The sequence below is a fragment of the Triturus cristatus genome, chromosome 9 (genome assembly GCF_964204655.1).
Source record: "Triturus cristatus chromosome 9, aTriCri1.1, whole genome shotgun sequence".
In the NCBI taxonomy this organism is placed as follows: domain Eukaryota; kingdom Metazoa; phylum Chordata; class Amphibia; order Caudata; family Salamandridae; genus Triturus; species Triturus cristatus.
This window is the reverse complement of record NC_140592.1, coordinates 92,536,190-92,563,673: the sequence shown is the minus strand read 5'-3', so window position 1 is coordinate 92,563,673 and position 27,484 is coordinate 92,536,190. Positions and strand designations below refer to the sequence as shown.

The window sequence follows — 27,484 nt, the reverse complement described above, 5'->3', positions numbered from 1 at the left end:
CTGTCTCCTGTTCTGAAGTCTCAGGGACACAATGACTCAACCTCCAGCTCCCCTGAACCTCCTTGCTGGGAATTTTGACCTGCCAAGAGATGCCTGTAGCTGCTCTGGGCCTCTGAAGGTTGTTCTGGCTGTTGGGAGCTGGAAAAGTAATGCAACAACAAGAAGCGTGACGCATCCATACCTGTTTCCGACACATAGCCGAAGAAATCGTCGCAGCACCTGCCCGCGACATCGCTGCACGCTGCAGCGAGTGCACCGATCTCCAAAGTCTGAGATCACTGACTGATTCCGACGCAAGCCCTGCTGTGCGTCTGCAAGTACCCACGCATCGTCCCGGATCGCCACATAGCGGCCCCAGGTCTGTTGCATCATTGGGGGATGCAGCAAGAAACCGACGCATCACCTCCCCACGCAGTAAGAAACCGACGCATCACCTCCTCTCAGGTAGGGAACCGATGCATCACCTCCCCTGCGCAGCAGTAAAGGAGAGACGCATCACCTACCCTGGAGCAAGGAACCAACGCATCACTTTCCTTAGTGTAAGGAACTGACGCATCACCTTCTCTGCGGCCCTTTTTGTCTGTGTGCGCGACGCATCCAAGGTACTTTGTGTGAAAAGTATCATATCTGCAATTTACTTATTTTTTATTACTGCATGATGGACTTTTGTCATTTGATCTTGTTTGGTTTAAATAAAGATTACTTATTTTTCTAAACTGGTGTGGTGTCCATTTATAGTGTTTTCACTGTATTACTATATGTGTTCACAAATGCTTTACACACTGCCTTTGAGATAAGCATGTCTGCTCGAGCCAAGCAACCAAGGGGTTGAGCAGGGGTTATTTTAGAAGTGTAACCCCCTTACTCTGACTAGGAAGAAGGGTCCCTACTTGGTCAAAGGTACCTACCTCTGCCAACTAGAGACCCCCATTTCTAACAAGGCAATTTTTGCCTTGCATATTTCCTGAAGGATACAGCACACATGCAGAGAGAAGAAAAACAAGGAGAAACTAAAATATTTCTTTTTGTTACACCAGCCTCAGAGAGACGCAGGATTTGGGCGCAAATTCATGTCTAAAATTCTTTGCTGATAATGATTTGCATCAAATTCGATGGGTGGATGCAAAGTAACACAAGGCACTTCACTACCCTGGCTTGCTTTACTTTTCGTTACAAACCGACGCAAATCACAATTTGCGTTGATTTGTAAATATCAACCTGGATTTTGCACCAGGACTATGCTAAAAAAAAGCCATGCAAACATGATGGAAAACCTTTTTAAACCTGGGCCTAAATTTTCACAAAAGTCACGTCTATTAAACATAGAATAAAAATCCCTATTTTGCCGACCCCTTCTTTAATCTTTATAATCATGGACTCAAAAGTTCCAGCATGCAAAATGCTTCGTCTGAAACACAAAGATAGGCTAAATGTGTCTTACATGATACGGCCCCTTTTAGTAGACATATGCACATCATCTACTTCACATCAAAGAACAAGACACTCGTCTATTACTGTCGAATATCTGTACCGGGTACCTGATCGCGGGCAAGTTTAAAATGGCAATGTATGTGTTTTTTAATTGTGGTATTACAATACTTGCATGGAATCCTTAAACCTCAAAAGTAGTTTGTGTCTTTTTTTAAATTAATATTTACATACTAACATCTTTCGGTTGTAATTTGACTGGGGATTTGGATTGGAACCCTTGATTATGGGGAGTCAGGGGAAGATCGTGCTATGGAATACCTCTTATGTGGGATGGTTTGCCCTGCCCACATTTTATTTACTTCACATAACATTAAAATTCTTTGGCCTTTTTCAAAATGAACTTCCGAAAAATTGAACATGAAATCTAATAAACCCCCTCCCCCTCTTTATTTCATTGACTCCTACTCATAGGTTTTATATTTTATGTTTGTCACAATTAAAAATATACGTAAATGCTTACTTCTCTGATTCGCACATTAAAATAAACGTTCAAGCTATCCTTCTATTTTATGTTCCTCGACCCCCTTTCATAGGCGCTGGACGTAGGAGTGCAGGAGATGCTGCAACTCCCTCAAAATGTTTCATGCTGGAGTTCAGAAGGTGAATAAGTAATTCACAGGCATTTAAATGACATAGAGCTATTACACCAAGTATTAAACATATATGTGTGACAATGTGCTCTAAAATGAGGCAGCAGCTACATACTGCACTGTTTCCACTCTTCTGCCAAATGGAAGTGGACCTTTTGCTATGCTTTTTCTTTGTAATATTTGGATTTTTTCACAATCTTTATGACTTCCTTAATGTAACATGGATTTCCTTAGCTCCTCCTGAGTAATGAGACACAGTGTGACATCTTGTATGGTGTTGTACTGGGTGGTGATATACATTTTAAGTACATATTGTTTATTAGAACATTGGAATGTTGGGAGCTCCATTGAATTCAATGGAGTGCTCCCTGCTTCTACGGCCGGTAAAGGCCCGCAGAGCAACATTCCAATGTTTTACAAAAGCCTCTCGGAGCTCTAGGGGATTTCAATCCCCTCGAGCTTCGAGAAGCCTTGGTTTAATTTGTTAGAACATTCAACCCTCTAGTGGCAGAATGTTCTTATAGCCTTAAAGCCCTTCATAGCAGGGCTATACCGCTATTAAAGTCCCGCTGCCTTGTTAAAGTCCCTCGCCTTCGGCTCGGCCCTTTAATGCTACAGCAGGCCTTTAATTGCCGGTATAGCCTATAAGGTTATATTGTTTTCTTATGCTTCTATAATTAAAAAGGCGTAAGCGTGTTTGCTAGGGTAGGTGGGGAGCCCATGGCGTACCGAATATGAGGTTTCTCCTTCTCTGCTCTAGTCCCTCTGTATTTCAGCCAATTATTTTATAGGATGTATTCGCGAATGCAGCAAATTAATTCTCCTAGATATGATTGACCTCTTTTCCTATTTTTAACTATTAACTATTTCACACCTCCTTTAACTATTGATATATTGTAGTATTGCTATTTGATTTTAAAATTCCGTTTACTTCTGTGTTTTTATTGTATAATTAGGTATACACCCTGAACGGGTCCTATGAATTTTATTTTGTATGCTTTTTATACCTGGATTGTATTATATACTGCTTTTATGGATGGCTAATTGCATCAGAATAAAGTTATTATTGAATTGAATTGTAACATGGATGACATCACCCCCCACTCGGAAAATTGTTCCAGCACCATTGCCCCCTCTTGCACTGTAACGATTCTAGCGAGGTGTACACGGACAACAGGCATTTGCAATTATACTTTTAGAAGAAATAGCCATCTTTAACTAATGTTGTGCTGCTTTCTGATACACATGTATCTACCGCACTGGTATTTCCAATAAAATCGTTTACAAAAGCAGGGAGTATATTTTTTTTAAATATATTTTATTAGCCGTGAGTATTTTTACCACTACTTAATATTTTTCAGCAAAATGTATTTAACAAAGAGAAAATATAATTTGCCTCAGGAGGTAGCAATGATTAAATGCAGCGAACCAGCACGCATGTGCACAAGCTAACAAGCACAACTAGGCATGCACACATATTTTGTCATTCTTTCTAGATCATACCACCATGTATCATGTACAGAATTTGAAACAAATGGTTCCACTAGGTGGTTATTGATAGTGCACCTAATACCAGTCAATGCCTATTCCGGTCATGTGCTAATCAATAACAGACACCGATCGGTGGCCTTGCCGCCTGTAACTGACTAGAGCAGACTACAGGAGGAATTACATGCTATATCTTCTTCTAAAATCAGCTGATTTATATATACTTTCAGAACCTCAAGCAGTTGTTGGAATTCAGGACCTGTTTGTAGTGTCCCCCAACTTTTTGCCCCATTTGAGACCCCTGGATGAAGGTTTTCTGACTCTAAGAGTGCCCGGGCTCCACTCTGGGCAGGCCCAGGGCCAGTGCTATGTTGAAAACTCCCACTGCTATGTTGAACACACAGTGAAAACACACACATGCATTAGGGTGCGTTATGTGTTAGGGTACACCTATGATTGGCATGACCTACCCTATAAGTCCCTGGTACATAATAGGGCAGGGGGATACAAACTACCGTTAAGTCCCTAGTACATAATAGGGCATGGCAGTTTAGAGGTCAGTGGCCTTTGTTGCACTTGCATGTGAGCACTGCTGAGAGCATTTTAAAAGGAGCCCTGTGTTGCAGCACTGCTTTTAAATGTAAATTGTGCCCAACGTCGACTTTGGTGGTAGGGGGATAAACTACAATATTGTGGCATTTTAGCTACCCCCAGGGTCTCCCCTATGTGTCCCAGGGGTGGGGGGTCATGTCATTATAAAGAGGGTCCTTATTCAAGATGTTTTATATGACCTGGGGATAGAGAAATTGCACATTTCACTACCCCCATTGTAGTAAAGTGCCTCCCATCGATTTTGGTGCTAGGAGCACTGTGGAGTGAGGGGTTAAACAATTTTTGCATATTCAGGACCCCTAAAGTCTCCCCTAGGTGTCCCAGGGGTGGGGGCCATGTAACTATAAGCAGGGGGTCTTATAAAATATGTTTTACATGCCCTGATGATGGAGAAATTGCATACTCCACTCTCTCCATTGTAGATGCTTAGCCAAATAGGATAACATGCCAATAGTTTACGAATGCAAAATATTGCTAGGAATTAAATAAAATACCATTCAAGGACTTAGAAGAATGGTATTGATAAATCCGACGATATGCTATTGTTGAATTTATCCTAATAGATAGAGAAAAGAAGTTATAGGACTTTCTTGTCTGTAAGCCAAAATTCAGCCTTCCTGCCCTCTTCCCTGTTTGGACAGAGTTAACAGGATTAGCTTGATGAAGTGATAAGTGGCTCACCCCGAAAGAGCTTATCTGGTGGGGAGGACAATGCTACACAGGAATACCGAAGCATGGGGTAGAGGTCGTAAAGCATGAAGCTTCAAAGGGGGATAGCGCAGGCAGGGAATGCCAGGTCCATCTAACCACCAGCCCCTCTGACTCAGCCAGAAGGTAGGAATTTGCAGATGGCATGGGAAGCAGAGCTATGGAAATGAGCCATACTGGAAGTTGGTTTAACTAGTTCTTGCTCCTCTGCTGAGACTTATGCCATAAAGTATTTTGGAGGAATAGTCCTTTCTGGGAGAAGATTTTGCCACACTGTGGAGGGAGTGGTCATCCTCTGGGGTATTGCCCTGCACTTCATTGGACAGGAGTGCTCTCCTGCTTGACCCCAGAGAACACTGGATAAATATCTGAGAGGTGCAGAGCCTCTCAGATCTTCTGCTTGAAACAAAGAGAAGAAGGCTTGCCAAGAAACTTGATTTGCACCACCAAGCCCTGCATTCTGACTGACTGCTCCTGCTGTATTATCCGGAACTAGAACCCTTTGGATGTACCTTGATTCAAGAGGAATAAAGAGAGGACACCCGGCAAGCTACAGGTTAACAGAGCTCACCTGGACCATCACCACCAAAAATCCCCTGCCTGGAGTGCATCCAGTGGATTTGTAAGGGTTTTGTCCAGGTGCATTGTGGGAATTGTGGTCACAAACGTTTTCAAGGACCATCTTGGATCTTCCAGACCCTTGGATTGTGTTTTGGACAGTTTGGACCCTCAAGAGGAACTGCAGGAAGAGGTTCCAGACGTTTGGAGCAGCTTTGGAAAAAAGCTCCATAAGGGGACCGACTCAACCACAAGAGCCAAGCCAGCTACCTTCAACAGTGAGCCGGCCTGACCTGCTGGTTCATCCCGCTGAACAGCTCTAGAGGTCCAACTTCCACAGTTTGACTAGGAACTCCCTGAAAAGCAAGCCGGCAAACCCTCACCTAATCCGGAGTGGTGAAGAGCATCGAGGGACCTAAGCAGAAAAAGCTCCCGAAAAGTTTCTAAGTTCAAAGTTAACATCTCTACCAAGGCCTACCGAGACGGGTATCCAAGCAGGGCTCCATTGCTGTTGGCCTGAAGCTATGACTTAGTTTCGGTCAAGTGCGACGAGATGCTCCAAAATAGCGCTATAGGTTTCAAAGTGCTATAAAAGGATAAATATTGCTATCTCTGGTTCCCCTGATTGGATTTTTGTCGTTTTTCTGTCACTCTAAAGATAACAATATTTCCTATTTCTATAAATTGGTGTGGGATTTGTATTATGTGTTGTCTTAATTATTTACTGAATTGGTGTTATTAAATGCTTTACATCCCTGTCTCCTAATTTAAGCCTGCATGCTCGCAGCCAAGCTACCAAGATTGAGTATGGGAGTAATTTATTGAGACCTATACTGAGCTTTAGACCATGTTTGTGGCCTTATTCTCTGTGGTAGATGTATATTTACCACTACTAATTATTTAGTTTCCAACAGTAGTAATCTGTGAGCTGCCTAGTATGAGGTGGGGCAGTTTACAGAATGTCTTGCTGGCTTCAAAATTCAATCATCATGAGCGTGAGTGGGTGGATGGTCAGCTACTTAGCTGGACTGGCAGTTCCATTCATCTGATGAAACACCTTTGCTGCTCTTATGAATGGTCCAACTGCAAACGATAATTAACATCCAAAATCTATTCCATTTGGCTCTTGCAACGAATGAGCGCATAGATGATAGAAACAGGGCATAACTCTCAAGTCAGAAATTGATTGATTGCACCAACTGCAGTGGTCTGATAGTCTTGATTATTTGGACTGCAAAAATCACACTGGGAAAAGAAAGCACACATTACCACTTTGATCAAAAATGGTCTTAGGTCAACTGATATATAGGATGACATATTCCCTTACAAGCTGTACCTGGAAGATGATGGTTTCGTCCAAGCTCTTCTAGTCCATTAACATGACACGGTCTCCATATGTAACGCCATGTTGGCTATACAGAGAAACTGATCCAGCCCACCATGACCCCTATCTTAGAGCTCATAATAGACAAAGGATTTGAGTCAATTAAGAACTACTTGCAGCTCAACAAAATCCTCAATGAGGCCTTGCTACCTCTAACCTCCTGCTATAAGGGAAGATAAAAAGAAGCAGTGTGGTGCAATGTACAATTCTACAACACAATGTAACCCCACAGGATTCAAAGCATCACTAGAAGCAATCAACTTTCCCATGCAAAATATCTTTTGGGGCAAAAGGTTGAGACAACTGCAAAACCAAACGCATTTGCACTAAACCACTGAGAATTAGTGCAGAAGGGGGCATATCAGGGCAGGAACAACAAACACCACCGGTATTTCACATAAAGCCGCAACTACTAGGAAAGAGTCAGTGCTTAATTTGTGCAGGTTGTTTCCGGTGCTCAGCACCGGTACTTAATTGTCAGCACTGGCTCTAGTGACAGTCCACCACATGGTGGTGCTGTTTTGAGATGAGCACAACAGCCATGTTTTACTAAGTCAATACACATTTAAAATGAATAATACCAGCCTCCCATGTCGTCCTTTTAGCTTTGTGTGGGCTGAAATACTCTCAATTGGCAAACTTGTAAGAGTGCTAACGGTTAGGTCTTATGTTGGTGCTGTCATTTGCAGCACTGACAGGGCACCAGTGATGCAGGCTGCACTGGTCTTCCGAGAAGGACCCTGGCACTTAATTTATTACAAATTAAGCACTGGAAAGAGTGATGTGGCTTTGTGTGAAAACAGTACACATATTACATGTGATATTACCACGTGTAATTTGCGACTTCAGAAAACGTACACATTTTACACTCTTTATGGTTGGACAGTTGTCTTTGCATTGAAGTTTTTGCTGGTCGCTGTAAAAGAACTTAAGGCAAATTTGATTTATTCTTATTATCACAGCAATGGGTAGGGTTTCTGTCAAAAGTAGCGTAATGTTAATCAGTTTGAAGAAAGTTGGTGAACAATCAGATTCACTAGAATTAATTGTTCCTGAATGTCCAACGGGACAGACTCAGAGGTGATTACATGCCAGGTTCCAGAATAGCATATAAAGAATAGATTGTTTGTTCCAAGTGAAAATTTGTGACATTTTGTTCCGTGATCCTGAAAAAGATAGGCAGGCAGGACATTGGCTTGTAATTTAGAGGGCTCTTTAAAGTCGCACTTTGAATCCGGACTAGCACATCACTGTAGGGACCGTCTAGAGGGGACCTGAGAATAGGTCCATCAATGATTAAACCGGGGCGTAAATATTAATTCCACCAGCGGAATCAGAGAAATTTGGTAATTCTGTGTTGCTCTTGTAATGTGGAGTTATTAATAAATTCCACCTGCAGAACTGATCATCAGTGTTTGTTTTTAAACGGGGCTGGAAGAGGGAGCAGTCACCCTATGTTTAAAAACCACTGCAGATTAAAGTTTAATCCCAGTGATTTTTAAACATAGAGGGACAGCTTCTTCTTTTGGCCCTGTTTAGAACCCATTAACTGCACTGCAGTGCATGCCCCTCGGCATCCTTAAACACTCAGGGGCAGATTATCAAGTGACTTTTCTCCACTCTTGCGGCCCATTTCACCAAAAAAGCGGCGAAATTAACATCGCTCTATTAGCAAGGACTCTCTAACGCTTGTTTACTTGCGATAGTAGCCTGTTTTGACATCGCTTTGCATGCAAAGTAGGCGTTCCTCACTAAGGGGCATATCAACAAGGGCTTTATCTCTGCTTTTTCGGCTTTAAAAGCCAAAAAAGCAGAGATAAAACTAGCACCCTATCAACAACAGGGTGCTAACATGCAAATTTGCATGTTAGCACCCTTCTACTCTACGCTTCCCCTTGCATCTCTATTGAGATGCAAAGGGGGCTTTCCAGAGTAAAATAATAGGAGAAATGTCGCTAAGCGACATTTCTCCTATTATCAAGAATATCGCTAACCCAGTTAGAGACAAAAAAAAGCAGCGCTAACCGCGGTTAACGCTGCTTTTTCACGTCTGGTATTTTTCTGACTTAGCCATGATATCCTATGGGAGGAGGATATCATGGCTAAGTTTGTCTGTCCCTATCAACAAGCTAACGTGAGATTATCACTGGGTTTCCAGCGATAATCTCACGTTAGCCACTTAGCGTGAGGATTTTTATCGCTATTGAGATAAGCGTTGCTAATAGCACGCTATCTCAGCGATAAAAATCAACGCTAGCCGGCGATAATTATCCTAGCGCTAAGTGCGCTTAGCGATAATTATCGCCGGTTGTTGTTGATATGCCCCTAAAAGTTAATGAAATATGTCACTAAAACAGCTTCGCACTATTATCAATGCGGACCCATATCCGCGAAGCTATGAATAAAGTTGCGCTGAGCACCGTTTATCGCAGCTATTTAACACATGAAAAAAACATTACTTAACCACCTTTACAATGGGAAGTGGATTGATATGTTAAGTCCACGCTTGCCTATTAGCAAGCTTTTCATTAGCGCTGCTCCGGTGCCATTTTAGTATCTCGCAATTATCTACTAGAACCCACTCTGGTCGGATGGAACTTTTTACTTGCCCAATAGCGTGGAGGGAATAAACACAATAATCAGAAAATGCTGTCCGCAATTTGTCATAATCAAGGACTCGAGACTTAATCTCTTGGCTCTCTGGCTTTTATTATCAGCATAAAGATTTGAAGATACAAACTCCTCAATACGAGGCACAACAAGTACATAGGCACTAACACGAATGCTACTCTACGAAGAATCCACATACAGCTAAAAATAACTAAAAGCACAATTTCTAAAAGCATGAGGTAGAAAACTACCAAGCCAATGTCGATATTAGGGACACTGAACCATACCATCTCTGTCCCTACTCTGTACTAGATGACATCCCTACTTAGCAATCCCTTGAGACCCTCAATCGAGTAAAAGGTGTCAGAGTGAAACTTCCTAAGAAGTCTTCACTTAGAGAGCTTGTTCTAAGTTGCCCCCTCTAGCTCTTCGCCTAGCTCTTCTCTGCTCTGGGCTGCTCTGTTCTGCCTCCACCCTCGGGGCGCTTTCCCTAATACAGAACCCCAAGTCTCAGAACACACCCTTTTGCACCTCCTCTTCAGCGGGGTCGTCTTTCAGTAATTTTCCACAGAGCGCTGTCCAGTTCCATCGTCCATCGCTTGGCCTTGAGTCCCAGACACCGTCCGCACTAGGAGTTACGATTGGCACATTCCAATGCACTCCCATGTCTGGCTTTAACTACTAAAGTCAATTCGTGAACAAGGAACTTCTCTACTAACGAGCAACTGTCCTTGCACCTGGGGTGAGATCATACAAGGCAGACATACTTCGCAACTTTTAACTTTGCAATTTACTACAGCCTAAAACCTCTACTGGAATAAATCCTTTTTGGCCTATTGCCCTCGGCTAACATAAGAAAATACCAGGCCTTTCGCCTCAACGATATATGCGAATTCTGGCCACTACTTCGGTTACACAAGCATGTCTAAATCACAGTATTGACATTTACGTCTTTCTTTCATGTGTGGTCAACCTAAACAGTCTACAGACACGCATTCTAAACTACATGTTTTTAACATCACATCGTGTTCAAATAAACTAAACTCTATGCATTTCTCTAATACATTCACAATATGCTTGTACATAGCTAACACTTCTAAATTAAATCGATACAGCTTATACATCTCTTGATACATTTCGCACAAATAATACCTGAGTACATTAGACTATATGCGGGTGCCGACTAACAGTGAATATAACGCACCCCTACGATTTTCAACCTTTTAAGCGCTACATCAGTTCCCCCCTTTGATGACATCTGTCATCACACCATTACAATCTTCTTCTTTAGAACTGATTTAAACGGTACTGGTCATGACTCTGCCATGTCGAACTCCCTCCATTCTCTTAAGACTCTCGTATTGCTGCTCCTGAAACTTCGCCATTCTTTTCTCGTTTGCTCTAAGAGCTCTTTCAACCTTGCCTCCGTGATACCACTTCCACGCTTTCACGCATCCCCACAAACAAATCACACAAACAACTGCAATGATAATCGGCTTCAACACTGATCCAAGAAATCCTCTTCCCAAATTCGCAAACCACGTTCCCACTCTTCCAAATCCTTGTCCAATCTTTTCCCACACATTCTCCTCTGTCAAATCCATAATTTCCTTGTGAATAGTTGTGATGTCTATGTACTTCCCTAACTCCTTCGTATTGTCTGGAATATATGTACAGCATTCTTGAACTTTCAATAATTTACAAACTCCGCCTTCCTTAGCTAATAACACGTCTAACGCAAGGCGATTCTGCATAACCATATTTCGTATCGACAACATCTCTCCAGCCACCAACAACAAAGACCTCACCGTATTCATAGACAGTTCATCAACTACAGTCGCCAACCTCCTGATCTTCACGTCATTCAACACCACACCCATACTAGGTATCATTGCTCCATATATATCCCCAATCACTGCACCTGTATTCACAGCCCTGCGTCTCCTAGAATGTTGTCCCGTCTCTAACAACTCCAAGTCCTCTGTGTGATAAATCTTCGGGAATATGATAGCCAAGTAGCAAATGCCATACCAATTTGCAGGTAGTCTGACATAAGCATTCTTTCCACATACATAATACACTGTCGGAATCACTTCTACTGGACCTTGCATAAAGTCCTTAACAGAAGCCTCCATAGTGAAAGTCTGTGAGCAAGTGCTATGTCCTACTGCAACCTTCTCCGTGGCCGATTGAGGCCGCCCAATACACAAATTCCCTTTCTGCACTTCATCTAATGCTATTGGTCCATAGCTTCCCTTGGACTTGTGAGCTTTCTCCTCCTCAGTCCAATCTACTGGACTATCTCCGGTGTTTCGTGTCTGGGTCAACTTTCTATATCTGTCCTCTACTTGATCAATGAATTTCTTCTCCGTTTCAGATAACGCACATGTCAGGTTATGCCTGTGAGCATGCGCAGTATCCAACTTCACAGTAGGTCTAAAATACTTCAGGAGTCTGTCCTCTTTCTTATAATAATCGTATTTATTCAAATGCTTGATTGCTGGAACTTCAGGAAGTACTGTATCAAAATTTGAAAAGAAATACTCGAACTGTCTCCTGTCGTAAAATAAACTGAGCAATAAACTACAATAAATCCCATAGGTCAATGGGAGATGATGATACTTGATACCTTCATCCACTGAAGCAGGCAACTGCATACACACATAACAATCCTTCACATCCATCGCATCAACATATTCGTACAACAACTTCGCATAAGCATTAAGCTTAAAATCACCCTTTGACAAATCCATGTGGAGTCTGCGATCCTCCCTCAACTTTGATATTCCCTGCTCTCTGATACTGACACCTCTCTGTCCTGGGGTAATAGGTGCAGGTGTTCCCTGAACCTTCCCCTCCTGCCTGTGAGCCACCATGTATGAACTTATCACTACTGCAAATATAGTGACTATCACAACTCCTACCAATGTGCCTATTATCAATCTAGCCCTACGATGTGTGGTTGCAGGATCTGCCATCTTTGGAATATACTCAATGTTCGATACAGTCTCTGAAATGGTAAGTCTCTTTCTCATTAATGTCTCTTTCGTGAACTTTGGCAAAACCTCCCTAACTTTTCTTCGTTCTACAACGGAAAGTCCCTAATTTTATTCTTCTTCCACTTGGATCTAGGTTTTCTTCTTCCCTGCTTGCAACCCTCTTGAATTAGTCCAGCATAACTGCTGGTCCCAACAGTTCCAGGACCCCTGCAATATCTCGAGCTTAAGGATGATCAGTTCTTGTGGGTCTGGCACAGCTGTGAACGTCGGGAACTCCAAGTTGTCCAAGATCATACCTCGAATGACGCTCAGAAAGGGTGGACTCGGAATGTGGATAGTCAGAATTCCTTCGATCTCCAGTCCTGGAACTTTCAGCAACACTTCCACTCTCTGGAGCGGAACACTATTGACCAATGTCATCGACCTCAATCTTCCCGTGCTCGGTAAACCTGGCATCAGTCACTGGATATGCCCACTCTGGTGAAGCGTACTTCCGACTTGGCACTCTAGTTCTCTTTGACCAACTCAGGGTACCTTGAGGATGCTCCTCGTCGCTTGATTCTTCTTCTGGCTCCTCCGAAACTGGTGCAAGATCTGTGTCCGGTACCACCCTCAGGTTTACCCGTTTCTGGCTTGCGGGATAAACCCTTCCTGCTTCTGTGGCACCTCCGGTCTTCCCTTCGATACCCTGTGCACTGGCCTCCTCCTCCTCGGCAGAACTCGATTCCGTACTGCCCACTGCACCTCTTGCTCCTTCGCCTGTCTCTGGGTCAGTGCTTCTCTCACGTTCTTCTTCAGCTTGATTCCGTGCACCATCAACTGCTTCAGCAACCCTTACAGCTTGACTGGCCCTCTCAGGTGGTTCTGTCGGCTCAGCTGGATTTTCGTTCTCGAGAGGGGCTGTATCTTCTAAGGGTGCTGGAACTCTGCGGGTATGGGAACCATGCACCCAGTTCGGTAGACCTCCACACTTGACTGCTGTGTTCGTGATGAGGATCACTTGAAATGGGCCTCGCCACCTAGCATCCAGACAACTCTTCCTCACGTGCTTTCGGACTAGGACCCAATCGCTTGGGCATAAGTCGTGGCACAGGTCACTCGCAGCTGGAACCGTTGCTGTCTGCACCTGCTGAGACACAGAACGGACCACGTCAGCAAGGCCTTTACAATAGTCCAGGATCATATCATCAGTGATATTTATCAGAGCAGTGGTAGGTATCGCAGGCAAATGCATCGCTCTCCCCATGAGGATTTCATGGGGTGACAACCCAGTTCTTTTATCAGGCACACTTCGGAGGCTCATGAGGACCAAAGGTAATGCGTTAGGCCATTTCAGGGACGTTGACGAACACACTTTCGCCATCCGAGCCTTCAGAGTTCCATTCACCTGCTCCACTATCCCTGAAGCTTCTGGTCTATAGCTACAATGTAACCTCTGATCTATATTTAGGGCAGCACAAAGCAACTTCATGACTTCACTGTGGAAATGAGTTCCTCTGTCCGATTCAAAGGACGTCGGGAACCTGTACCTTGGAATGAGTTCTCTCAATAATAGTTTTGCTACCGTGAGTGTGTCACATCTGCGTGTAGGGTATGCCTCCACCCACCTGGAAAAGACACATACTATCACTAATATGTACCTCAACCCATTACACTTCGGCATTTCAACAAAATCCAGTTGCATCCTATTGAAAGGTCCTCCTGACCTCCCTATGTGACTCAACGTCACAGCTGTCCTCTTTCCTACATTCATCTGTTGACAAGTGACACACCTCTGGCACACGGTTTCAGCCACTGCCCGAAACTTCGGGTTGTACCAAGTCTGACGAAACACTCTCATCATTGCGTCTCTACCAAGATGTACAGCACCATGTATCTACCTCGCCATGGGATTCAACAAACATTCCGGCAACACTGCTCGTCTATCATTCGAAACCCATATATCCACATCTCCTTTCTCACATCCAGCTCGTACCCAACTGTCTCGCTCCTGATCCGAGACCCCTTCCTGAAGCTGTTTCAGTTCCTCCCATGAGTCTGCCATTGCTAACATCTGATCATACACCGTTTTCTCCTCTGTTTCCTCAATATGAGTCTCCGTGAAATTGCATCCCTGCTCTGCACAAAACCGGGCTACTTCGTCGGCATAGTTGTTACCCAATGAAACAAAATCATTTCCCTTCGTATGAGCAGCACATTTAACAACAGCAATTTCATCGGGACCTTGCAAGGCTTCAAGCAATTTCCGCACATAATCACCATTTCTAATGGGCGAACCTGAAGACGTCATAAACCCTCTCTGGGATCATAGCTGTCCGAAGTCATGAACCACACCAAACCCATATTAGCTGTCCGTGTAAATCGTTACACGGATCTTCTCGGCTGCCAAACAGGCACGAGTCAAAGCAATGAGCTCAGCCACCTGTGCGGAGTGTACTCCTTCTAAACAAGCTGCTTCAACCACCCCCGTGATGGTACATACAGCAAATGCTGCTCTCAATCGACCGACACTGTCTCTTAAACATGAACCGTCCACAAAGAAGATCTCATCTGAAACTGGGAGAGGTTCATCGACAATGTCTGGTCTCGGTTTGGTGCATAGTTCAGTAACGTCGAGACAATCATGGTCCTCACAATCTTCATTATCATCTATATTTGGAACAGGTAACAATGTAGCAGGATTTAAAACAGCACACCTCTTCAATATCACATTATCGGCTGCAAGAATGACTTGCTCATAACGAGTCAGCCTATTATTCGTGAGGTGCTGTGTTTTAGTCCTAGTCATCAACAGTTCAACCGAATGCGGCACATGTACAGTAAGAGGATGACCCATCACAATGCTTTCACATCTCTCGATGGTGACACCTGTTGCCGCAACGGACCTGAGACATCCGGGCAATGCAGAAGCTACTGGATCTAAAGTAGCTGAAAAATAGGCAACTGGTCTACGGACACCTCCATGATTCTGAGTTAACACTGCTAATGCGGAACCTTCTCTTTCGCAGCAGAACAATGCAAATGCCTTGTTGTAATCCGGCATTCCCAACGCAGGAGCGCTACATAAGGCTTCTCTCAGCCTCAGAAATGATTTCAAACAGTCGTCGTCCCATGGTACCGGATCACTTACATCCTTTCGCGTCAGCCGCTGTAACGGCTTTGCTTCAAAGGAAAAGTTTGGGATCCACTGGCGGCAATAACCCACCATTCCCAAAAACATTCTAACTTCCCTCTGCGTCGAGGGAACTGGCATTCGCAGAATCGCATCAATGCGATCTGGAGACACCTTCCTTTTACCCTTCTCAATTCTGTGCCCCAAATACTGTACCTCAGGTAAACAGTATTGCAGCTTGTTTGGGGACACCTTGTGACCATTTTCTCCCAAGAAGTTCAGCAGCGCAATCATATCAGTTCTGCAAGCGTCTTCTGTTTCTGACGCAACAAGCAGATCATCAATGTATTGCACCAAAACAGAGTTTTGCGGCAACACAAGACTTTCAAGATTTTTCTTTAGAAGCTGATTAAAAATCGATGGACTCTCCGTATACCCCTGTGGGATACGACACCACGTTAATACACCGGTTTTCTAGTCTAAATGCAAAAAGAAATCTGCTCTCTTCATGTAGGGGAATCGAAAAAAATGCTTGACACAAGTCAATCACTGTAAACCATTCAGCTTCACATGGGATCTGGAACAGTATCACAGATGGATTCGGTACCACTGGACAACATGGAAGGACTATGCCGTTTATTTTCCGCAAATCTTGCACTATCCTGAACTTCCCACTTGGTTTCTGCAGTCCCATAATGGGCGAATTGCATGGACTACCCATGATCTCCACCAGTATTCCCTGCTTAATCATAGACTCGATCACAGGTTTAATCCCTGCAATCGTTTCAGGTGATAATTTATACTGAGGGGTTCTCGGGAATTCCGCGTTTGGCTTAACCTGTATCTTTACCGGTTCCACTCCCCTGACTAAGCCAATCTCCTCTCCACTTAGGTCCCACACGTCAGTTGATACTGACTCCCTCAAGTCATGTGGAAGCTCCTCCACTGTCAAAGCGGGGTACATTTCCACACACACCCGCTGATTTGCAACCTTAAAGGTCGCGTCATCATCCCTTGTCTGTACCTCTACTCCTTTCGGGGTACAGTAGATTGTGCAATTGAGCTTGCACAATAAGTCTCTTCCCAACAAACAAACAGGACTAGAATCGCACACCACGAACTGATGTCGATCCCTAAAGTTTCCTATCCTGACTGGAATCGGTTCTGTCAAGGGGCTAACTAGCCTCTTGTTCGCCACTCCAACCACTTGTATGCTTTCGCCAGAAAGGGCTACACCCGGAACTACTGCTGATCTTATAGTTGACCTGGTAGCCCCCGTATCAACCAAAAAGGTAGTAGGGTGTCCATCAAGCTCTGCTTCCACAAATGGTCCTCTCTGATCTACCTCTAAAATGGCCCTAAGTATGCAGTCATCATCTTGGCTTAAACTCAACCGAGCCAGCAAATCCATATCCTTCTCCTCGCTTACTTCAAACATGGGCATCTGCAAATAGGTTCGAGCTCCCTGCTGTATGTTCTGTATACTGGGTTGCTGGGGAATCTGCACTTGCGGGATGCCGGTCCCCCCTTGCATCATTCTCGGTGTAGTCACCATCTGTACCTGTTCCGCCCCAGGGACCTGAACTATTCCTCCCTCCATCTGTTGCTGATTATAGGGGTTCAGGGGACACTCGCGCCTCTAGTGTCCCAGCTGGTGACACTGGTGACAAGCAGTCGTCTTTTTCAGTATCGCTACATCTATGCCTGTCCTAGGGTCTACGGGCCTCGGCCTTCCCTGACCCTGCACGTTCTGATTCCCTGTCTGATAATTTCCCTGTCTCCTTACCTCTGGACCCCCATTCGGCGGTCCCTGAGCAGCTTGCATCTGAATGAGCAATAAATTATCTTTCATCTTCTTGTGCTTCGACTCAATCTCATCCGTGCAATACCTAGCGTACCGCAAGATTTCATCCACGGGCTTATTCTGCCAACAAATCAAATGCTGCTGTATCATGAGACTAACCTCGGGCTTCAAACCCAGCACGAACTTAGAAACAAACTGTCCCATATCCTTCGTTTCCAACTCGTCTAGGCCACTGTACTGCTTAAAAGCCTTCAAGAGTCTCTCATAAAACTCATGTACTGTCTCCTTTGGCTCCTGCACTGTCCTGTCTATTTTCACCCAATCAATGTCTTGGGGTGAAACCTTCGATTTCAACCAGGTAATTACTTTATCATACAGCCTCATCACCGCTGGCGACGGACCATTGGTAATCAAGTTCCTATCAGGCTCATAGTCCGGCCAATCAACGGCAACCTTGCATGCGTTCCACAGATCTCCCGGAACCACAATATCAAATAAGGTATTCAGATCGATCCATAATACCTTCGAAATCTTAACAAAGTGCTCAACTTGCTTGTACCACTCTGCAGGCTTCTCCCTGAGCCTGGGAAAATCATTTGTGAATGATGCCAAATCTCCCCTGCTTGATGGTACATGCACATATCCTCCATTCGCCACTTCCCTCAAAGGGAAAGTCTTTGCCCCGGAGTTCCTCCTTCCGCTCCCTTAGAGTTCTTTTTCTTAGACCATTTCTCTTCCCATTTATCAAGCATCAGCCATGGCCGCATGGCTAGAATCAGTTCTCTAGTATGTGACCTTAACCCAACAACCCTTTTCTCCTCCAGCTCTCGCTCGGTATAATGCATCCTATGACTACCCTGCAACGTCCTAGTCTTGGATAAGTCCACATCATACTCTTTCGCCAATCCCCTCAATTTCTCATGTGCGATTCGTGCTTTACGAGTCACATCTTTCGCTATAAAGAACAGCTCATCCGGATTGTATGTTACTATTCTCTCAAGCGGTAGGCTTCCATAGACTATTTCATCTACCTCAGCCTTGAGTCTGACTATGTCCAACATCCCCGCCCTCAAGGCTCCTTTCAACACCTGACAACTTGCTCCGTGTCCCTCATCATATTCACATTCCGGCTCCTTCTCTCTCCTCTCTTCCGGTGCTTCTATAGGAGCAGAATAACTCCTAAAGTTATCCCGAGCTCTCTCCAATTGAACCACATTGGGATTCAGATGCCTCTCTGACGGTACCCATGACCGTAAATCTGATCTCGACTCCATCAGATTCTTCGGCCTCACCGGTCTCTGTTCCTCTTCACCCCTAGATGTATCTGACACCGCTACCAATGGTGTACTCCATTGTACAGGGCTTGGAGGTCGGGCCATTGTCCCTTCCAACCCACTTTCCTCGCTTTCTCTCCTCGATCTTTCTGCTACCTGTTCGGACCTCTCCCTTTCCTCCGATTCCGGACTATAAATTGGCACAATCGGTCCAATGGTGACCGGTACCCTCAATGCATCCGGTAACCTCATCTCTCTCTCAATCCTCCCACTAGCCTCAGACTGACTCCGTGGACTCTCTGTTCCAAGCGAGACCAACCCTTCTACTCGAGTCTCGGGTTGTATTGTCACCCTTCGAGTTTCCCCCCTCTCACCCCACCTGTCGTCTGTTTCTTCTGGATTGTAAGGAGGTGGTCTTTCGTCTAACAATCTCTGCAATACTCCGTCATCGGAGTCACTCTCTTCATCCTGTGCTTTCACATGCCTTATCCCCGTCGAATCTATTAATAAGGGATACAGTTTCTCTTCCTCAATTGCCTGCACTCTCCATCTTTTCTCCGCTGCGTCCCACTTGGCATCCTGAAATGCCCTGATCGATTTTCTCATCCTTTCCTGGCTCCTTCCCTTTTCCTTATCATGCGCTGCTCTAATCCACGCATGTAATGCTTCAAACTGTGCTGGTCTTGGCAAGGGTCTTAAGGACCCCATCACCGACTTCAGCTGGTACAGCACCGCTAGTCTAAATGAGCCATACCTCGGAAAAGCTAATTCCCCTTCACCTTGCGTAATCTTATGCCAATTCTCGATCCAAACTATAGTATGTAACCCCACATTCTTTGCCATATAATGTGCTGGGGTATCCTCGGGAGGGGCTTCTTCTCCCTCTCGAACAACTACATGCTTATCGCCTCTACACAATTCTCGCAAAACCCTAAGACACTTCATGACGAGCGAATTCGATCTCGCGCTCCGTTTGCTTCTTGGTCTTAAAACCTCCAGTAACAGCGCGACTCACACCAACCGGCCTATCACAGCGCGACACTCTCTGACGTCCCCTTCCTCCGTTCGCAGCAGTTCCCTTCTCCAGACACGTTTCACGCCTACTCTCGTCCCATTCATACACTGAAATAACCGATTAAGTTACTTCTCTGGCTGTCCGTCCACAGCCTCTGACTGTTCGTCCACAGTCTCTCGACCTTGTTGACCTCGATTGGCGACCGTCTGCCCCCGTCCGGCCAGACAGATCGCCACTGATAGGTTACTAACACTCCGATCCACACACAACAACCCACGACCAGCGTTAAGTTGCCATACACACACACGTTCGCTCCCCCATCTTGGTCCAGGTGATCGATGGTACCTCACGATCTCCTTTGGGTGGTCAACAAAATCTATCTCAGGTGTCTTCTACACCACAATTCCCGGGCTGCGCGCGCTCACAGCCTGATCTCACAATCACACGACATACACATCAACTCCGCAAGACATCACACAACAAATCAACACCGCAATCTACAACATCTCATTTTGTTCATACTCACTCCTAGAACTGCTGCTTCCTGCCGCACTGCTACTCGTCGTCGATGCTCATCTGCCGCCGTCGTCTCCCGCTCACCATCTGATGATTCACCATCACTTATCGTCTTTTGGGCCTCAAGGATCACTTATCCTTATCTAATCTAATCGTCCCTCGCTATCGGAAGTAACCATCCGTCTCTGCTACCAACTGCTCCGGCCCATTTTAGTATCTCGCAATTATCTACTAGAACCCACTCTGGTCGGATGGAACTTTTTACTTGCCCAATAGCGTGGAGGGAATAAACACAATTATCAGAAAATGCTGTCCGCAATTTGTCATAATCAAGGACTCGAGACTTAATCTCTTGGCTCTCTGGCTTTTATTATCAGCATAAAGATTTGAAGATTAAAACTCCTCAATACGAGGCACAACAAGTACATAGGCACTAACACGAATGCTACTCTACGAAGAATCTGCATACGGCTAAAAATAACTAAAAGCACAATTTCTAAAAGCATGAGGTAGAAAACTACCAAGCCAATGTCGATATTAGGGACACTGAACCATACCATCTCTGTCCCTACTCTGTACTAGATGACATCCCTACTTAGCAATCCCTTGAGACCCTCAATCGAGTAAAAGGTGTCAGAGTGAAACTTCCTAAGAAGTCTTCACTTAGAGAGCTTGTTCTAAGTTGCCCCCTCTAGCTCTTCGCCTAGCTCTTCTCTGCTCTGGGCTGCTCTGTTCTGCCTCCACCCTCGGGGCGCTTTCCCTAATACAGAACCCCAAGTCTCAGAACACGCCCTTTTGCACCTCCTCTTCAGCGGGGTCGTCTTTCAGTAATTTTCCACAGAGCGCTGTCCAGTTCCATCGTCCATCGCTTGGCCTTGAGTCCCAGACACCGTCCGCACTAGGAGTTACGATTGGCACATTCCAATGCACTCCCATGTCTGGCTTTAACTACATAAGTCAATTCGTGAACAAAGAACTTCTCTACTAACGAGCAACTGTCCTTGCACCTGGGGTGAGATCATGCAAGGCAGACATACTTCGCAACTTTTAACTTTGCAATTTACTACAGCCTAAAACCTCTACTGGAATAAATCCTTTTTGGCCTATTGCCCTTGGTCAACATAAGAAAATACCAGGCCTTTCGCCTCAACGATATATGCGAATTCTGGCCACTACTTCGGTTACACAAGCATGTCTAAATCACAGTATTGACATTTACGTCTTTCTTTCATGTGTGGTCAACCTAAACAGTCTACAGACACGCATTCTAAACTACACGTTTTTAACATCACATCGTGTTCAAATAAACTAAACTCTATGCATTTCGCTAATACATTCACAATATGCTTGTACATAGCTAACACTTCTAAATTAAATCGATACAGCTTATACATCTCTTGATACATTTCGCACACATAATACCTGAGTACATTAGACTATATGCGGGTGCCGACTAACAGTGAATATAACGCACCCCTACGATTTTCAACCTTTTAAGCGCTACATCAGCACACTCGCATTATCGCAGGATTTCTCGCGCTAATCACCGCTATCGCTGGATTTCACATCGCCTCCTAGCAAAGCGTTGATAATACGCCGCTAAGAGGGCGATGTGATCCAGCGATAAACGGCAAAAACAGAAAACGCACGGAGGACGTTTTGCGATATTTATCGCATTTTGTTGATAATATGGCCCTCAGTGATTACTGCAGAGAATTTCTGCATGCTGAGGGGTATGCACATCAGTGCATTTGGTATTTGACAGCAATATTTGTTGGTGCAAAATGCACCCTCACATCAATTGTTGGCCGTGAGGGTGCATTTTGCGCTAGGAAAATACAAATGCCCACTCCGCCCATCGTGGTATTTCATCGAAGCTCACACAATTTTAATGTCATTTGCAGAATCAATCTAAACCAATCCCTAGCATTAATGGAGCTACCGGTTTTTCAGCAAGTGTAATCATTTTATGACACGATTAGTCGTTTCGGATAGACACAGATATAAGGGAGAGGTTGATATCGACAAAGATCTAAAGGAGAGGTTGCCATCTCAAGTACTTGATGTAGAACCCAGACGTCTTCTGAATAGCACACATTTGATACACTACTACCCAGCTCTCCCTGTGAATAACATTATTCATTTACATTTGTTCTATACAGCGCTCTCTCATACCTGTCAGTGCTGGGCGCTATATAAAGCTGTTAAATAAATAGAAAATAGTTCATATACTGGAAAAGACTTGCACCTTCGGCTATGTTATCTCTTTGACTTTCATCCTTTAGGTTGTAAGATCTTTGGGTCATTACTGTTCTATGTAATGCGCTCTCACATCTCTCAGTGCTAGGCGCTATTCAGACTGTTTATTGTACATTTTTTAATTTGTCGAATCAGTGCGACACAAGACTGCATATACCTGAGCTTGTGAAATTGCTAAAGAACTAGCTGAGCTTGTGTCCACGTAAACAATACAATTTCAGGCAACTAAAATCTTTCATCTTTTCTCTACCCTCCAAGGTGGTGCCAATAATGTCGTTTCCTGACCCTATGGTGAATAGCGTTTCATTGAGCTACGTTCAGCAGCACAACGCTCAGTTTGCAGACAATCCACGAATATTAAGACAGGTAGGAAATCCAAAAATGTTATAAAAAGTGACTTATGCAGAAAATGTCTGTGATTCACTTGGTTGCAGAGGAGAGGGCATTCACATAGCCCTTTGGCACTGGATGTGCCTATGTATTTGCACTTCTATAGTTCAAACTGGGCTTCCAAGCAAATAAGTACTTTGAATTAAGTGAAGGGCTGAGAGACGTAGATCGTATACATTAAGTAAGGATTATACCAAGACACCTATTACTTTTCTAGGTACAGGGAGCTTAAGTATTTTGCCTAGAATCACATTATGTTGAGTCAATTACCAAGTCCGGGATTTGAACCTGGGTTCCCAGGTTCTAAGGGCGTCAACTCTAGTCGCCAGACCACAACTACCCCCCTAATGCTTAACAAGGCATCTACCACCTGGGAAGGAGTGATGCAAGTGGAACTCTATGACTGTACAGAAGGTGTGTGCATAATCTGGGCATGAATGTTGAGAGCAGAAAGGAGCTACACAGCTTTACATGTGCGTACAACCGGGCTTGTAGAAGTGTGTAGGACATTTGAGCATTAAAGGTGTCAAATGATGGTGGTTGAGAAGCATAAGTCTTAGTTACGGTAGACATGACCTCATGGCCGACTGCATTTATGTAGCAATGGGGAATAACTGCTCATACACGGATTTACCAGGTGGTTTTCCAAGCATTTTTTCACCATTATACCAAAAAACTGCTGAGATTATGCAGGCAGAACATTATCAGTGGGACAGCTGGTGGGGGTGTTGAATGCGAGGGCTAAGGTGAAGGGTTCACTTTTGCCTATCCAGGGGCGCATTATCTGCTCCCATAACACTGCAACAGGCAGTGGCTGGGCTGTGCAATGCTACCTGCAGCAGCCCCACCCCTTGCAGCCTTTCTGGAAGGCCCAATGTCTGTAGCTCTAACATTATTGTGTCCAGAGATGTCAGACCTGATCATTCAAGGCCCGGTTACACTAGTGTTTTAAAATTGAATAACCTCTTAACACAACTCCTAAGAAGTACCTAAGCAGGGTAAAAAATAAAAATCTATCCGCATAATGAACAACATTCACAAATCCATCAGGACCACTGCTCGAATGTAGGAAAGACCTGAAGACGCAGTCCTTTAAAGAAGACCACGCCACAATGAAGTAGCCGTCTGATCCCAAAAACAAGCCTCCTCAACTATTACTCTTTGAATGTACGGCTGCATTTCACCCTATGCAACACTCCGCTGCTTTATGGCTGGGTTTGAAATTTACAAATACCACATACTTCCTTATGAAAATTGGTGCTTATATATCATATGTGAATAATCTGGCGAGGAATGCTGCACACAGCAATAGCAAAAGCCCTGAAGTCATTAGGGAGCAGTGGCGGCTCGCATAGGGCGTGCTGTGGGGCGGCGGGGCAGGGTGGGGGGGTAGTAAACTCGGACATACGACAGAACGGAGGAAAGTACTGCCCCTCCCTTGCCCCGCCCCGCAGCACACCCTATGCAAGCCGCCACTGTTAGGTAGTGACTGCCTTTATCAAGTTTTAGGACCTAATTTAGAGGAGCGTGGTAATGGAGTATATTGCGGGCTACCCACAGCCCCCTTGGTTTACACTTCAGCTCAGGAAGTGCCTCCAAAGGTACATAACTGTATAGACCATGCTGCAGTGCTTCATGGACACAGAGCTGTGTGGGGCCCACTTCCTCAAGGTATGACTATGTCTGATGCCTAACTTTATTGGATTCACAAACCAGTTGTATGACTTTTCTCATCTTGGAAACACAGAAACTCCTTATTTGAACAGCAGGACTAGGAGTGCTCCCAATGGGGGAAAGGGAAACCCTTACGTCTACCTTTCCCCATTACTCATTCTTATGAGGGTGTAGGGGGAGGGGTTTATCTGAAAACATTTTCCTGAAGAGGAAATACACAATTAATGTAGACATGCAGATTAAGCAATCCAGACAATCCGTCTGGTCTGCTTAAGACATTGTAACAAGTAAGACTAAATCCAGCTCAAATATAGATATATTGTAAATGTATTCCTTCACTGCTATATAAACATTCACATGCTTTGGTCACTTGGGCAGAAGGAAACCACTCTCCAGATGATTGTAGTGTTCTTGTAGGACTTCGGTTGGTCTCAAGATGTCTGTTTTTCTTTCTTTCTTAGAGACAAACCATCGAGCAGGTTGCACTCATCAAGGTGAACTATACCTGGGGCGAGAAGCCGCACACCTATTTTGTGTATGGAGAGGAGAATAAAGTATACACCGACAACTATCCAGCAAAGTGCTGCTGCGCTGTGATGTGAACAGGGAGAGGTCACTGATGGGCGTCCCATGGATCGAACCTCCAGCCAGCATCACATAACCAGCCGTGACAATGATGACATTATCGTTTTAATCAAGGAGTACAATTAACATCTGATTGTGATTTGTCTATGCATTTTTAAAGTTTCATACTGTTTTATAAAATACAATTATTTTCTGAAAAAATCATTAGTTGTGTTTTTTTTGTTTCAAGACCTAAAAAATATAGAGCGTGGGACTGATTACGAGCAAGGGGCAGTTGGAGGTATTTACTGAGGAATAGCCAACTGAGGTATTTACAAAATTCAATAAATACTTCCTATTCCATGAAGTTAAAAAAAATGGGCTTAACATGTGGGAAAATTTGGAATTTGGTGCGTATTGTACCAAATTATATGTCTTTGTAATTACATGCAAAAACAACAGTTGATGGACAGAATGCAGAACAATGTCATACATTCACCCCAGTATCCATCGATATTTTGCTCACCATGCCACCCCAGTTTAGACCTGGCCATATGCAAATCGGTCTTGACCCTGTGCCTCATGGGAACAGTCCAGCCCGACCAGCCAAGTCAGGTCCTCCCTGGACCAGAAACAAGCATCCTAGGACTGGTTTCGGGGTTTCACCCCTCTTCAGCCAGGATAGCTTGATTCCAGTGGCATGGAGAGCATGGGACTCACGTCTGAGCATACCCGTCCCACTCGGGGTGACAAATGCAAAAACAACAGTTGATGGACATAATGCAGAACAATGTCATACATTCACCCCAGTACAGAGATCTCGGCCTAAATCCATCGTTTTTTTGCTCACCATGCCACCCCAGTTTAGACCTGGCCATATGCAAATCAGTCTTGACCCTGTGCCTCATGCGAACAGTCCAGCCCGAACTGCCAAGTCAGGTCCTCCCTGGACCGGAAACAAGCATCCTAGGACCGGTTTCGGGGTTTCACCCCTCTTCAGCCAGGATAGCTTGATTCCAGTGGCATGGAGAGCATGGGACTCACGTCTGAGCATACCCATCCCACTCGGGTGACAAATGCAAAAACAACAGTTGATAGACAGAATGCAGAACAATGTCATACATTCACCCCAGTACAGAGATCTGGGCCTAAATCCATCGTTTTTTGCTCACCATGCCACCCCAGTTTAGACCTGGCCATATGCAAATCAGTCTTGACCCTGTGCCTCATGGGAACAGTCCAGCCGAACTGCCAAGCCAGGTCCTCCCTGGACTGGAAACAAGAATCCTAGGACCGGTTTCGGGGTTTCACCCCTCTTCAGCCAGGATAGCTTGATTCCAGTGGCATGGAGAGCACGGGACTCACGTCTGAGCATACCCGTCCGACTCGGGGTGACAAATGCAAAAACAACAGTTGATGGACAGAATGCAGAACAATGTCTTACATTCACCTCAGTACAGAGATCTGGGCCTAAATCCATCGTTTTTTTGCTCACCATGCCACCCCAGTTTAGACCTGGCCATATGCAAATCAGTCGACCCTGTGCCTCACGGGAACAGTCCAGCCCGAACTGCCAAGCCAGGTCTGTGCAGAGATTGGAAATATGACCCTGCAGAGTTTTCCACACTGGCGAATCACCAGGTGCAGAGAACATCAGCCCAACTTTCCTCAGGATAGTTTTCTGTAGTTCAAACCTGCTGTATTCTACAAGGAAAACAAATGCTCATGTAATTACAAATGCAAAAACAACAGTTGATGGACAGAATGCAGAGCAATGTCATACATTCACCCCAGTACAGAGATCTGTGCCTAAATCCATCGTTTTTTTGCTCACCATGCCATTCCAGTTTGAACCCAGCCATATGCAAATCAGTCTTGACCCTGTGCCTCATGGGAATAGTCCAGCCCGAACTGCCAAGCCAGGTCCTCCCTGGACCGGAAACAAGCCTTGCCTGGCTGAAGAGGGGTGAAATCATACTAGTTGCGTAAATCTATTGAATAATTGGCATAAATTACAAATGTAAACATACCATACCACAATAGGCATTCAAAAGAGATTCAGCATTAATTCATTAAAGTCCATGGAAAACAATTCTTTTAAATAGGCGGCAGATTTGAGTATTCCATTCGTCATTGCCTGAATAGGCCCTTTGAATCAAAAAACTTTATTCGCCTCTGAGTATACCTGGTTCTCACCACATTTCTCCATTGGACCTTACCATGAAAAAGCCAATAACACATCTATTTATGAATTTCATAAATTACGAGTCTTTTACCCAAGTGGGCATTCTTCCCTTTCATACTTTCTTACTGTCATTATGAATCGGCTCTTTCAATTGATGGTATTGACACGGCTCCCACTGAAGCCAGATACATTAGCTCTTTGGCATTTCTTCTATTCTTCCAATAAAGCATAATCTGTAAAACATAATCAAA

At 44.6% G+C, this 27,484-nt stretch overlaps 1 protein-coding gene across 2 annotated transcripts in view; it reads left to right on the top strand.

Annotated features, from left to right (window-relative positions):
* LOC146797468 (protein SSUH2 homolog) overlaps positions 1-25,264 on the top strand; it is a 121,011-nt gene extending 95,747 nt beyond the window's left edge. For both annotated transcript variants that reach the window (XM_085627558.1, XM_085627559.1), the window contains 2 exons: positions 22,679-22,786; positions 24,946-25,264. In XM_085627558.1, coding sequence (XP_085483684.1) covers positions 22,679-22,786; positions 24,946-25,086 — 249 coding nt within the window. In that variant the 3' untranslated portion in view covers positions 25,087-25,264. The remainder of the gene's footprint in view (positions 1-22,678; positions 22,787-24,945) is intronic.
* Positions 25,265-27,484: the final 2,220 nt, after the last annotated feature.